Below are 15465 nucleotides of genomic sequence, written 5' to 3' on the forward strand. Positions count from 1 at the left end.
CTCAACCAGCAACAGTCTCGAAGGAGTTCCCACATATGCTGAGCACTTGTTGGATGCTTTTCCTTCGCTCTGCCATTCAACTCATCCCAAACCATCTCAATTGGGTTGAGGTTGGGTGATCTGATGCAGCACGCCATCACTTTCCTTCTTGGTCTAATAGCCCTAACACATCTTAAAGGTGTGTTTTGGGTCATTGTTGTGTTAAAAAACAAATGATAGTCCCACTAAGTGCAAACCAGATGGCATGGCATATCTCTGCAGAATGCTGTGGTAGCCCTGCTAGTTCAGTGTGCCTTGAATTCTAAATAAATCACAGACAGTGTCACCAGCAAAGCACCATCACAACACCACCTCTGTTTCACAGTGGGAACCATACATATGGAGATCATCCGTTCACCTACTCTGCGTCTTACAAAGACACAGCGGTTGTAACCAAACATCTCTAATTTTGACTCATCAGACCAAAGGACAGATTACCACCGGTCTAATGTCCATTACTCGTGTTTCTTGGCCCAAGCAAGTCTCATCTTCTTATTGGTGTCCTTTAGTATTGGTTTATTTGCAGCAATTCAACCATGAAGGCTTGATTCACAGTCTCCTCTGAACAGTTGATGTTGAAATGTCTGTTACTTGAACTCTGTGAAGCATATATTTGGGCTGCAATTTCTGAGGCTGTTAACTCAATTTAACTTATTCTCTGCAACAGAGGTAACTCAGGTCCTTCCTTTCCTGTTGCGGTCCTCATGAGAGCCAGTTTCATCATAGTGCTTCATGGTTTTTGCAACTGCACATGAAAAAACTTTCAAAGGTCTTGACATTTTCCAGATTGACTGACCTTCATGTCTTAAAGGAATGATGGACTGTCATTTGTCTTTGCTTATTTGAGCTGTTCTTGCCCAAATAGGGTTATGTTCTGTATGTCACCCCTATCATGTCACAACACAACTGATTGGATCAAACACTTTAAGAAGGAAAGAAATTCCACAAAATAACTTAACAAGGAACACCTGTTAATTGAAGCTGGTTGAGAGAATGCCAAGTGTGCAAAGCTGTCACCAAGGCAAAGGGTGGCTACTTTGAAGAATCTCAAATATAAAATATATTTTGATTTGTTCATCACTTTTTGGGGGGGGGTTTACTACATGATTCCATATGTGTTATTTCATAGTTTTGTTGTTTTCACTATAATTCCACAATAAAATAAAGAAAAACCCTGGGATGAGTAGGTGTTCAAACCTTTGACTGTTGCTGTGTATATGTATATACACTACAGTTCAAACCTTTGACTGTTGCTGTGTATATGTATATACACTACAGTTCAAACCTTTGACTGTTGCTGTGTGTGTATTTATATACACTACAGTTCAAAAGTTTGGGGTCACTTATACATTTCTGCCCAGAAGGCCAGCATCCCGGAGTCGCCTCTTCACTGTTGACGTTGAGACTGGTGTTTTGCGGGTACTATTTAATGAAGCTGCCAGTTGAGGACTTGTGAGGTGTCTGTTTCTCAAACTAGACACTCTAATGTACTTGTCTTCTTGCTCAGTTGTGCACCGGGGCCTCCCACTCCTCTTTCAATTCTGGTTAGAGCCAGTTTGCGATCATTACTGGCTGAATCCAAGGCTTGACATAACAGAATGCTGCGACCGAAGGGAGAAGAGACAACCAATTTGCTAGTTACAGCATCAGCGGGCGCTCTGGGAAGAGCGGAGAGTGCAATGGCAGTTTGCCAGTTAACTTACAGCAGCGCGTCCCCTGAATGATAACGAAGAGGTAACGTTAGGGGAGAAGCCTGACCACGGAGACGGGGGTGGTTAGGTGAGAAGCCTGACCACGGAGACCGGGGTGAAGAGGTAACGTTAGGTGAGAAGCCTGACCACGGAGACTGGGGTGAAGCGGTAACGTTAGGGGAGAAGCCTGACCACGGAGACGGGGGTGAAGAGGTAACGTTAGGTGAGAAGCCTGACCACAGAGACGGGGGTGAAGAGGTAACGTTAGGGGAGAAGCCTGACCACAGAGACGGGGGTGAAGAGGTAACATTAGGTGAGAAGCCTGACCACTGAGACGGGGGTGAAGAGGTAACATTAGGTGAGAAGCCTGACCACTGAGACGGGGGTGAAGAGGTAACGTTAGGTGAGAAGCCTGACCACAGAGACGGGGGTGAAGAGGTAACGTTAGGTGAGAAGCCTGACCACTGAGACGGGGGTGAAGAGGTAACGTTAGGTGAGAAGCCTGACCACTGAGACGGGGGTGAAGAGGTAACGTTAGGTGAGAAGCCTGACTACGGAGACGGGGGTGAAGAGGTAACGTTAGGTGAGAAGCCTAACCACAGAGACGGGGGTGAAGAGGTAACGTTAGGTGAGAAGCCTGACCACAGAGACGGGGGTGAAGAGGTAACGTTAGGTGAGAAGCCTGACCACAGAGACGGGGGTGAAGCGGTAACGTTAGGTGAGAAGCCTGACCACGGAGACGGGGGTGAAGAGGTAACGTTAGGTGAGAAGGTGAAGCGTACTTCCTGAACTGTAACCGAAAAAACAACTGTCATTTGTAAAGTTTGAGGTGAGGGAAAAAGTGTGGCGGAACAAGTATTGTTAGCATTGTTAAGTATCTTGCCATCTGGATGGAATTCTCTGTTAGCGAACCAGAGAAATGTTGAGCAACATTGAGCCAACTAAACTAGTCATTTAAATCATCTCCACACACACCTTGTGTCCCCACTCTCACACCCCTCCCTCTCTCTTGTTCCAGACACATCTTCCTGGGGTTCACTAAGTGTGGTCGTTACGTGTTGTCCTACACCAGTGACTGTGGAGAGGACGATGACTTCTCCTTCTACACCTATCACCTCTACTGGTGGGAGTTCAACCTACACAGCAGACTCAAACAGGTAGGTTGGACCGTCCGTGTGGCCTGAAGGGATGTGGGCCTGTAGAGCAGACCTACTATGGGCTGACTGGAAGTGGTCTCCAGTCCTTATAGCAGTAATGAGGTGGATGATGTGTTGCTGATTGGCCTGTCAACAGTTACACCAGCTACAATGGAGAGGAGATGGAGATGATTTCATCCCTCCTTCATCATTCTGTTGTCCCATTGTGCCCTTTTTTAAAACGTATCATCTCTTAATCTCTCTTCTCTCTCTCCACCTCCTCTCTCTCCACCCACCTCTCCATCCACCTCCTCTCTCTCCATCCACCTCCTCTCTCTCCATCCACCTCCTCTCTCTCCATCCACCTCCTCTCTCTCCACCTCCTCCTCTCTCTCCATCCACCTCCTCTCTCTCCATCCACCTCTTTCTCCATCCACCTCCTCTCTCTCCATCCACCTCCTCTCTCTCCATCCACCTCCTCTCTCTCCATCCACCTCCTCTCTCTCCATCCACCTCCTCTCTCTCCATCCACCTCCTCTCTCTCCATCCCCCCTCCTCTCTCTCCATCCCCCTCCTCTCTCTCCACCCACCTCCTCTCTCTCTCCACCCACCTCCTCTCTCTCTCCACCCACCTCCTCTCTCTCTCCACCCACCTCTCTCTCTCCATCCACCTCCTCTCTCTCCATCCCCCCTCCTCTCTCTCCATCCCCCTCCTCTCTCTCCACCCACCTCCTCTCTCTCTCCACCCACCTCCTCTCTCTCTCCACCCACCTCCTCTCTCTCTCCATCCACCTCCTCTCTCTCCATCCCCCCTCCTCTCTCTCCATCCCCCCTCCTCTCTCTCCATCCCCCTCCTCTCTCTCCATCCCCCTCCTCTCTCTCCACCCACCTCCTCTCTCTCTCCACCCACCTCCTCTCTCTCTCCACCCACCTCCTCTCTCTCTCCACCCACCTCTCTCTCTCCATCCACCTCCTCTCTCTCCACCCACCTCCCTCAGGTGCACCATGTGCGTCTGTTTACAGGTGAGGACATCTACAGTGATCTCTACCTGACAGTGTGTGAGTGGCCCAACGACCACTCCAAGATCGTCATCTTTGGCTTCAAGTAAGACATCAAGCCAGCGTACATTTGGTCTTTGTAGAGATGATGTCTGTGATCAGATCAGTGACTGGACATTTCTGCACGTTCTCTCTCTCTCTCTCCCTCCCTCATCTCTCTTTTCCCTCCAACATCCCTACACTCTACCCACCCTTCCCCATACTCTCTCTCTCTCTCCCTCCCTCATCTCTCTTTTCCCTCCAACATCCCTACACTCTACCCACCCTTCCCCATACTCTCTCTCTCTCTCCCTCCCTCATCTCTCTCCCTCCCTCATCTCTCTTTTCCCTCCAACACCCCTACACTCTACCCACCCTTCCCCATACTCTCTCTCTCCCTCCCTCATCTCTCTTTTCCCTCCAACACCCCTACACTCTACCCACCCTTCCCCATACTCTCTCTCTCCCTCCCTCATCTCTCTTTTCCCTCCAACACCCCTACACTCTACCCACCCTTCCCCATACTCTTCTCTCTCCCCCTCTCTGTGTCAGTACTCGTAGCTCCAGCTCAGTGTTGATGAATCTGATGATGAGTGATGAGAACAACAGAGATATCTACATCACCATCGCCTCCATGCCTCCTCTCAGACCCTGCTCTCAGTGCTGCCCTCCAAATACCTCTACCATACGCACAGGTACACGCATACATACATACACACATACACACATATACACATACACACACACATACACACACACACACACATATACACATATACACACATGGCTATATGTTGAACAGTCTCTCTCTCTCTCTCTAGGTAGTGGAGAGTGTCTGGAACATGGTCTCTCTCTCTAGGTAGTGGAGAGTGTCTGGAACATGGTTATATGTTGAACAGTCTCTCTCTCTCTAGGTAGTGGAGAGTGTCTGAAACATGGTCTCTCTCTAGGTAGTGGAGAGTGTCTGGAACATGGTTATATGTTGAACAGTCTCTCTCTCTCTAGGTAGTGGAGAGTGTCTGGAACATGGCTATATGTTGAACAGTCTCTCTCTAGGTAGTGGAGAGTGTCTGGAACATGGTTATATGTTGAACAGTCTCTCTCTAGGTAGTGGATAGTGTCTGGAACATGGTCTCTCTCTCTAGGTAGTGGAGAGTGTCTGGAACATGGCTATATGTTGAACAGTCTCTCTCTAGGTAGTGGAGAGTGTCTGGAACATGGTTATATGTTGAACAGTCTCTCTCTAGGTAGTGGATAGTGTCTGGAACATGGTCTCTCTCTCTAGGTAGTGGAGAGTGTCTGGAACATGGCTATATGTTGAACAGTCTCTCTCTAGGTAGTGGAGAGTGTCTTGAACATGGTTATATGTTGAACAGTCTCTCTAGGTAGTGGAGAGTGTCTGGAACATGGCTATATGTTGAACAGTCTCTCTCTCTCTAGGTAGTGGAGAGTGTCTGGAACATGGTTATATGTTGAACAGTCTCTCTCTCTCTAGGTAGTGGAGAGTGTCTGGAACATGGCTATATGTTGAACAGTCTCTCTCTCTAGGTAGTGGAGAGTGTCTGGAACATGGCTATATGTTGAACAGTCTCTCTAGGTAGTGGAGAGTATCTGGAACATGGCTATATGTTGAACAGTCTCTCTCTAGGTAGTGGAGAGTGTCTGGAACATGGTTATATGTTGAACAGTCTCTCTCTCTCTCTAGGTAGTGGAGAGTGTCTGGAACATGGTTATATGTTGAACAGTCTCTCTCTCTAGGTAGTGGAGAATGTTTGGAACATGGTTATATGTTGAACAGTCTCTCTCTCTCTAGGTAGTGGAGAGTGTCTGGAACATGGCTATATGTTGAACAGTCTCTCTCTCTAGGTAGTGGAGGGTGTCTGGAACATGGCTATATGTTGAACAGTCTCTCTCTAGGTAGTGGAGAGTGTCTGGAACATGGTTATATGTTGAACAGTCTCTCTCTCTCTCTAGGTAGTGGAGAGTGTCTGGAACATGGTTATATGTTGAACAGTCTCTCTCTCTAGGTAGTGGAGAGTGTCTGGAACATGGCTATATGTTGAACAGTCTCTCTCTCTCTCTAGGTAGTGGATAGTGTCTGGAACATGGTTATATGTTGAACAGTCTCTCTCTAGGTAGTGGAGAGTGTCTGGAACATGGTCTCTCTCTAGGTAGTGGAGAGTGTCTGGAACATGGTTATATGTTGAACAGTCTCTCTCTAGGTAGTGGAGAGTGTCTGGAACATGGCTATATGTTGAACAGTCTCTCTCTAGGTAGTGGTGAGTGTCTGGAACATGGTCTCTCTCTCTAGGTAGTGGAGAGTGTCTGGAACATGGTTAAATGTTGAACAGTCTCTCTCTCTCTAGGTAGTGGAGAGTGTCTGGAACATGGTCTCTCTCTCTCTAGGTAGTGGAGAGTGTCTGGAACATGGTTAAATGTTGAACAGTCTCTCTCTCTCTCTAGGTAGTGGAGAGTGTCTGGAACATGGTCTCTCTCTCTCTAGGTAGTGGAGAGTGTCTGGAACATGGTTATATGTTGAACAGTCTCTCTCTCTAGGTAGTGGAGAGTGTCTGGAACATGGCTATATGTTGTACAGTCTCTAGGTAGTGGAGAGTGTCTGGAACATGGTCTCTCTCTCTCTAGGTAGTGGAGAGTGTCTGGAACATGGTTAAATGTTGAACAGTCTCTCTCTCTCTAGGTAGTGGAGAGTCTGGAACATGGTCTCTCTCTCTCTAGGTAGTGGAGAGTGTCTGGAACATGGTTATATGTTGAACAGTCTCTCTCTAGGTAGTGGAGAGTGTCTGGAACATGGCTATATGTTGTACAGTCTCTAGGTAGTGGAGAGTGTCTGGAACATGGTCTCTCTCTCTCTAGGTAGTGGAGAGTGTCTGGAACATGGTTATATGTTGAACAGTCTCTCTCTCTAGGTAGTGGAGAGTGTCTGGAACATGGCTATATGTTGAACAGTCTCTCTCTCTCTAGGTAGTGGAGAGTGTCTGGAACATGGTTAAATGTTGAACAGTCTCTCTCTCTAGGTGGTGGAGAGTGTCTGGAACATGGCTATATGTTGAACAGTCTCTCTCTCTCTCTCTAGGTAGTGGAGAGTGTCTGGAACATGGTTATATGTTGAACAGTCTCTCTCTCTAGGTAGTGGAGAGTGTCTGGAACATGGTTATATGTTGAACAGTCTCTCTCTCTAGGTAGTGGAGAGTGTCTGGAACATGGTTATATGTTGAACAGTCTCTCTGGGTAGTGGAGAGTGTCTGGAACATGGTTATATGTTGAACAGTCTCTCTGGGTAGTGGAGAGTGTCTGGAACATGGTTAAATGTTGAACAGTCTCTCTCTCTAGGTAGTGGAGAGTGTCTGGAACATGGTTATATGTTGAACAGTCTCTCTCTAGGTAGTGGATAGTGTCTGGAACATGGTCTCTCTCTCTAGGTAGTGGAGAGTGTCTGGAACATGGCTATATGTTGAACAGTCTCTCTCTCTAGGTAGTGGAGAGTGTCTGGAACATGGTTAAATGTTGAACAGTCTCTCTCTAGGTAGTGGATAGTGTCTGGAACATGGTCTCTCTCTCTAGGTAGTGGAGAGTGTCTGGAACATGGCTATATGTTGAACAGTCTCTCTCTCTCTCTAGGTAGTGGATAGTGTCTGGAACATGGTCTCTCTCTCTAGGTAGTGGAGAGTGTCTGGAACATGGCTATATGTTGAACAGTCTCTCTCTCTCTAGGTAGTGGAGAGTGTCTGGAACATGGTTAAATGTTGAACAGTCTCTCTCTCTAGGTGGTGGAGAGTGTCTGGAACATGGTTATATGTTGAACAGTCTCTCTCTAGGTAGTGGAGAGTGTCTGGAACATGGCTATATGTTGTACAGTCTCTAGGTAGTGGAGAGTGTCTGGAACATGGTCTCTCTCTCTCTAGGTAGTGGAGAGTGTCTGGAACATGGTTAAATGTTGAACAGTCTCTCTCTCTCTAGGTAGTGGAGAGTGTCTGGAACATGGTCTCTCTCTATCTAGGTAGTGGAGAGTGTCTGGAACATGGTTATATGTTGAACAGTCTCTCTCTAGGTAGTGGAGAGTGTCTGGAACATGGCTATATGTTGTACAGTCTCTAGGTAGTGGAGAGTGTCTGGAACATGGTCTCTCTCTCTCTAGGTAGTGGAGAGTGTCTGGAACATGGTTATATGTTGAACAGTCTCTCTCTCTAGGTAGTGGAGAGTGTCTGGAACATGGCTATATGTTGAACAGTCTCTCTCTCTCTAGGTAGTGGAGAGTGTCTGGAACATGGTTAAATGTTGAACAGTCTCTCTCTCTAGGTGGTGGAGAGTGTCTGGAACATGGCTATATGTTGAACAGTCTCTCTCTCTCTCTCTCTCTAGGTAGTGGAGAGTGTCTGGAACATGGTTATATGTTGAACAGTCTCTCTCTCTAGGTAGTGGAGAGTATCTGGAACATGGTTGGTTATATGTTGAACAGTCTCTCTCTCTAGGTAGTGGAGAGTATCTGGAACATGGTTGGTTATATGTTGAACAGTCTCTCTCTCTAGGTAGTGGAGAGTGTCTGGAACATGGTTATATGTTGAACAGTCTCTCTCTCTAGGTAGTGGAGAGTGTCTGGAACATGGTTATATGTTGAACAGTCTCTCTGGGTAGTGGAGAGTGTCTGGAACATGGTTAAATGTTGAACAGTCTCTCTCTCTAGGTAGTGGAGAGTGTCTGGAACATGGTTATATGTTGAACAGTCTCTCTCTAGGTAGTGGAGAGTGTCTGGAACATGGTCTCTCTCTCTAGGTAGTGGAGAGTGTCTGGAACATGGTTATATGTTGAACAGTCTCTCTCTCTAGGTAGTGGAGAGTGTCTGGAACATGGTTATATGTTGAACAGTCTTTCTCTAGGTAGTGGATAGTGTCTGGAACATGGTCTCTCTCTCTAGGTAGTGGAGAGTGTCTGGAACATGGCTATATGTTGAACAGTCTCTCTCTCTAGGTAGTGGAGAGTGTCTGGAACATGGTTAAATGTTGAACATTATCTCTCTAGGTAGTGGATAGTGTCTGGAACATGGTCTCTCTCTCTAGGTAGTGGAGAGTGTCTGGAACATGGCTATATGTTGAACAGTCTCTCTCTCTCTCTCTAGGTAGTGGAGAGTGTCTGGAACATGGTTATATGTTGAACAGTCTCTCTCTCTAGGTGGTGGAGAGTGTCTGGAACATGGCTATATGTTGAACAGTCTCTCTCTCTCTAGGTAGTGGAGAGTGTCTGGAACATGGTTATATGTTGAACAGTCTCTCTCTCTAGGTAGTGGAGAGTATCTGGAACATGGTTGGTTATATGTTGAACAGTCTCTCTCTCTAGGTAGTGGAGAGTATCTGGAACATGGTTGGTTATATGTTGAACAGTCTCTCTCTCTAGGTAGTGGAGAGTGTCTGGAACATGGTTATATGTTGAACAGTCTCTCTCTCTAGGTAGTGGAGAGTGTCTGGAACATGGTTATATGTTGAACAGTCTCTCTGGGTAGTGGAGAGTGTCTGGAACATGGTTATATGTTGAACAGTCTCTCTCTCTGGGTAGTGGAGAGTGTCTGGAACATGGTTTTATGTTGAACAGTGTCTCTCTCTCTCTCTAGGTAGTGGAGAGTGTCTGGAACATGGTTATATGTTGAACAGTCTCTCTCTCTCTCTCTCTAGGTAGTGGATAGTGTCTGGAACATGGTTGGTTATATGTTGAACAGTGTCTCTCTCTCTCTCTAGGTAGTGGAGAGTGTCTGGAACATGGCTATATGTTGAACAGTCGGTACCAGGTGGTCTATCCCTTCCCCACCTTCCAGCCTGCCTTCCAGCTGAAGAAAGACCAGGTGATCTTCCTCAACACCTCCTATTCCCTGGTGGCCTGCTCTGTGTCCCTCTGTCCAGGTAGGAGACAACGCAAACACACACTTCACCTTTCTGGTTCAGTTTAATTTCTCTCTACCCCTTCTCTCTTTCTGTCTCGTTCATTTTCCCTCTCTTTTTTGTTTCTCCTGTGTGATGATATGACTATCTCCCGTCCCCTGTGGGATATTACTGAGTCCCCTGTGGGATATTACTGAGTCCCCTGTGGGATATTACTGAGTCCCCTGTGGGATATTACTGAGTCCCCTGTGGGATATTACTGAGTCCCCTGTGGGATATTACTGAGTCCCCTGTGGGATATTACTGAGTCCCCTGTGGGATATTACTGAGTCCCCTGTGGGATATTACTAAGTCTCGTCTCCTGTGTTGTCAACAGGTGAGCAGGGTCATTCCTCTCAGATCCTGTTCAGAAAGAGAGCCACAGCCCCCACCTTAGAACATCAAACCCCTCCATCGCCCTCTTCATCCTCTTCCTCTCACGGGTCTCCCGACAGCCGCCTGCTAACTGCCAAACCAAGCCCCGCCCCTCTTTCCCCTAGCCAATCACACGCTGCCGCCCGGGCGCGAGAGTTCGCCGCCGACCTCTTCAGACGTGCCCAGGGAGGAGGGAGAGAAAACGAGGGAGGGGAGAGGAGAGGGAATCCGGAGGGGAGCGAAGTAGGAGAGGAGGCTGTCGTGACTGAGAGAGAAGGGGTGAGCGTGGAGAGGGACAGAGAACAGAGGGAAGACACACAAACGGATCAACTGACTAGCGTACCACAGACTTCCACTTCAGCTGGGAACCAAAGTTTGTTGCGACCTTTGCCGGAGGACTCTATTCAGTGTAGTGCGATGACGTCTCCTGCCTCCTCCTCCTCGTCCCCCCCCACTCCTCATTCTTCTCAGGAAGCAGGCTGCAGCGAGCCGGGATATGTCAACTACACCCGCTTGCAGTACCGCATGCCACAGCCGGGGGCGCCAGAACAGGATGCAGGAGGTGAGACACACACTGTAGAAGTTTTCACATGTAACACACAATGTGCTTGGTCATGTAAATAGGAAGCTGAAACTCCTCCCTTTATTTCTGTCTCGCCCTCTATTTCTGCTCACCCCTCACTCTATCCCTCTCTCTCATTCTTCCTTCTCTCCCTCTCTTCCCTCTCTCATTCTTCCTTCTCTCCCTCTCTCATTCTTCCTTCTCTCCCTCTCTCATTCTTCCTTCTCTCCCTCTCTCATTCTTCCTTCTCTCCCTCTCTCATTCTTCCTTCTCTCCCTCTCTCATTCTTCCTTCTCTCCCTCTCTCATTCTTCCTTCTCTCCCTCTCTCATTCTTCCTTCTCTCCCTCTCTCATTCTTCCTTCTCTCCCTCTCATTCTTCCTTCTCTCCCTCTCTCATTCTTCCTTCTCTCCCTCTCTCATTCTTCCTTCTCTCCCTCTCTCATTCTTCCTTCTCTCCCTCTCTCACTTCCCCCTCTCTCTCTTCCCCCTCTCTCTCTTCCCCCTCGCCCCTCTCTCTTCTCTCCCCCCCCTCTCTCTTCCCTTTATCCCTCCCTCTTCCCCCCCTCTCTCTTCCCCCTCTCTCTTCCCCCTCTCTCTTCCCCCTCTCTCTCTCTCCCCCCCTCTCTCTTCCCTCTATCCCTCACCCCTCACTCTCCCTCACCCCTCACTCTCTCCCTCACCCTTCACTCTCTCCCTCACCCCTCACTCTCTCCCTCACCCCTCACTCTCTCCCTCACCCCTCACTCTCTCCCTCACCCCTCACTCTCTCCCTCACGCCTCACTCTCTCCCTCACCCCTCCCTCTATCCATCCCTCTTCCTATCTCTCTTCCCTCACTCTATCCCTCCCTCTCTCGCTCCCCTCTTCTCTTTCTTCCCTCGCTCCCTCTAGGTTATGAGGATGATAAGGTCCAGCTGCCCTTCACTGTGACTGACCTGAAGGGACGCAACCTACAGCTGGTCACTGGGCCCCACAACGGACAGGTGTGTGTGTGTGAGAGAATAAAATCCAGCCCTACCAATTGAGATAACTAGATCAGCAGAAGGAGAGATGTGTCTGAGACACAGGGCCTGAGTGTTAATATTTACACCTGTTGTCTTCACTTAGTATTTGGAAGGAACCCAAGTCCAGGAGACCTGCAGTAAACCAGAACATGCTAATGTCTGTGTCCTGCAGAGTGTGTGTGTGTCCTACAGAGTGTGTGTGTGTCCTACAGAGTGTGTGTGTGTCCTACAGAGTGTGTGTGTGTCCTACAGAGTGTGTGTGTGTGTCCTACAGAGTGTGTGTGTGTGTGTCCTACAGAGTGTGTGTGTGTGTCCTACAGAGTGTGTGTGTGTGTCCTACAGAGTGTGTGTGTGTGTCCTACAGAGTGTGTGTGTGTGTCCTACAGAGTGTGTGTGTGTCCTACAGAGTGTGTGTGTGTCCTACAGAGTGTGTGTGTGTGTGTCCTACAGAGTGTGTGTGTGTCCTACAGAGTGTGTGTGTGTGTGTGTCCTACAGAGTGTGTGAGTTAATGTTTAGACCTGCAGTAAACCAGAACATGCTAATGTGTGTGTCCTACTGAGAGTGTGTGTGTTATTGTTTTAGACCTGTAGTAAACCAGAACATGCTAATGTGTGTGTCCTACTGAGAGTGTGTGTGTGTTATTGTTTTAGACCTGTAGTAAACCAGAAAATGCTGAAGTGTGTGTCTGTCCTACAGAGTGTGTGTCTGTCCTACAGAGTGTGTGTCTGTCCTACAGAGTGTGTGTCTGTCCTACAGAGTGTGTGTGTGGAGCAGTTGACTCTGGACTTTGAGTACCTGATCAACGAGGTGATCCGGAGCGACGCCCGCTGGGCTGCTCAGTTCTGTTCCTTCAACGACTACGACGTTGTTATACTGGAGGTACATAAATACACCATACATATATATATCTCTACACTATACACTATATACACCTATAGACCTATACACTATATACACTATATACACCTATAGACCTATACACTATACACTATATACACCTATAGACCTATACACTATACACTATATACACTATATACACTATATACACCTATAGACCTATACACCATACATATATATATCTCTACACCTATACACTATATACACTATATACACCTATAGACCTATACACTATACACTATATACACCTATAGACCTATACACTATACACTATATACACCTATAGACCTATACACTATACACTATATACACCTATAGACCTATACACTATATACACTATATACACTATATACACCTATAGACCTATACACTATACACTATATACACCTATAGACCTATACACTATATACACTATATACACCTATAGACCTATACACTATACACTATATACACCTATAGACCTATACACTATACACTATATACACCTATAGACCTATACACTATATACACTATATACACTATATACACCTATAGACCTATACACTATATACACCTATACACTATATACACCTATAGACCTATACACTATACACTATATACACCTATAGACCTATACACTATATACACTATATACACTATATACACCTATAGACCTATACACTATACACTATATACACCTATAGACCTATACACTATATACACTATATACACCTATAGACCTATACACTATACACTATATACACCTATAGACCTATACACTATACACTATATACACCTATAGACCTATACACTATATACACTATATACACTATATACACCTATAGACCTCTACACTATACACTATATACACCTATAGACCTATACACTATACACTATATACACCTATAGACCTATACACTATACACTATATACACCTATAGACCTATACACTATATACACTATATACACTATATACACCTATAGACCTATACACTATATACACCTATACACTATATACACCTATAGACCTCTACACTATACACTATATACACCTATAGACCTATACACTATACACTATATACACCTATAGACCTATACACTATAGACTATATACACCTATACACTATACACTATATACACCTATACACTATATACACCTATAGACCTATACGCTATATACACCTATACACTATATACACCTATAGACCTATACACTATATACACCTATAGACCTATACACTATATACACTATATACACCTATAGACCTATACACTATACACTATATACACCTATAGACCTATACACTATATACTATATACACCTATAGACCTATACACTATATACACTATAGACTATATACACACTATAGACCTATACACTATAGACTATATACACACCTATAGACCTATACACTATATACTATATACACCTATAGACCTATACACTATATACACTATACACTATATAGACCTATACACTATATACTATATACACCTATAGACCTATACACTATATACACCTATAGACCTATACACTATATACACTATACACTATATACACCTATAGACCTATACACTATATACTATATACACCTATAGACCTATACACTATATACACTATATACACCTATAGACCTATACACTATACACTATATACACCTATAGACTATATACACACTATACACTATATACACACTATACACTATATACACACTATAGACTATATATACACTATAGACTATATACACACTATAGACTATAGACTATATACACACTATACACTATAAACACACTATAGACTATATACACTATACGCTATATATACACTATAGACTATATACACACTATACACTATATATACACTATACACTATCTATAGACTATATACACACTATACACTATAGACTATATACACACTATATACACACTATACACTATATACACACTATACACTATATACACACTATACACACTATACACTATATACACACTATAGACTATATATACACTATACACTATATACACACCAGACTATATACACTATACACTATATACACACTATACACTATAGACTATATACACACTATACACTATAGACTATATACACACTATACACTATATATACACTATACACTATCTATAGACTATATACACACTATACACTATATACACACTATACACTATATACACACTATACACTATATACACACTATACACTATAGACTATATACACACTATACACTATACACACTATACACACACTATACACTATATACACACTATACACTATAGACTATATACACACTATACACTATAGACTATATACACACTATACACTATAGACTATATACACACTACACACTATATACACACTATACACCATATACACACTATACACTATAGACTATATATACACTATACACTATATACACACTATACACTATATACACACTATACACTATAGACTATACACTATATATACACTATATACACACTATACACTATAGACTATATAGACACTATACACTATATACACACTATACACTATATACTATTGACTATATACACACTATGCACTATAGACTATATACACACTATACACTATAGACTATATACACACTATAGACTATATACACACTATACACTATATACACACTATACACACTATACACTATATACACACTATAGACTATATATACACTATAGACTATATACACTATACACTATATACACACTATACACTATAGACTATATACACACTATACACTATAGACTATATACACACTATACACTATAGACTATATACACACTATACA

The 15465-nt window shown here is 44.7% G+C and overlaps 1 protein-coding gene across 2 annotated transcripts in view; it reads left to right on the plus strand.

Moving 5' to 3' along the window:
- The window catches only part of LOC139369564 (DDB1- and CUL4-associated factor 15-like), a 28663-nt gene that overhangs the window by 1377 nt on the left and 11821 nt on the right, over positions 1–15465 (plus strand). Inside the window, exons 3-9 of one of the 2 annotated variants that reach the window (XM_071108810.1) lie at positions 2749–2887; positions 3865–3971; positions 4457–4599; positions 9652–9813; positions 10169–10768; positions 11660–11751; positions 12530–12652. In XM_071108810.1, coding sequence (XP_070964911.1) covers positions 2749–2887; positions 3865–3971; positions 4457–4599; positions 9652–9813; positions 10169–10768; positions 11660–11751; positions 12530–12652 — 1366 coding nt within the window. The remainder of the gene's footprint in view (positions 1–2748; positions 2888–3864; positions 3972–4456; positions 4600–9651; positions 9814–10168; positions 10769–11659; positions 11752–12529; positions 12653–15465) is intronic. The other variant, XM_071108811.1, reaches the window with a different exon arrangement.

Source organism: Oncorhynchus clarkii, chromosome 17 (assembly GCF_045791955.1).
Source record: "Oncorhynchus clarkii lewisi isolate Uvic-CL-2024 chromosome 17, UVic_Ocla_1.0, whole genome shotgun sequence".
Taxonomy (NCBI): Eukaryota; Metazoa; Chordata; class Actinopteri; order Salmoniformes; family Salmonidae; genus Oncorhynchus; species Oncorhynchus clarkii.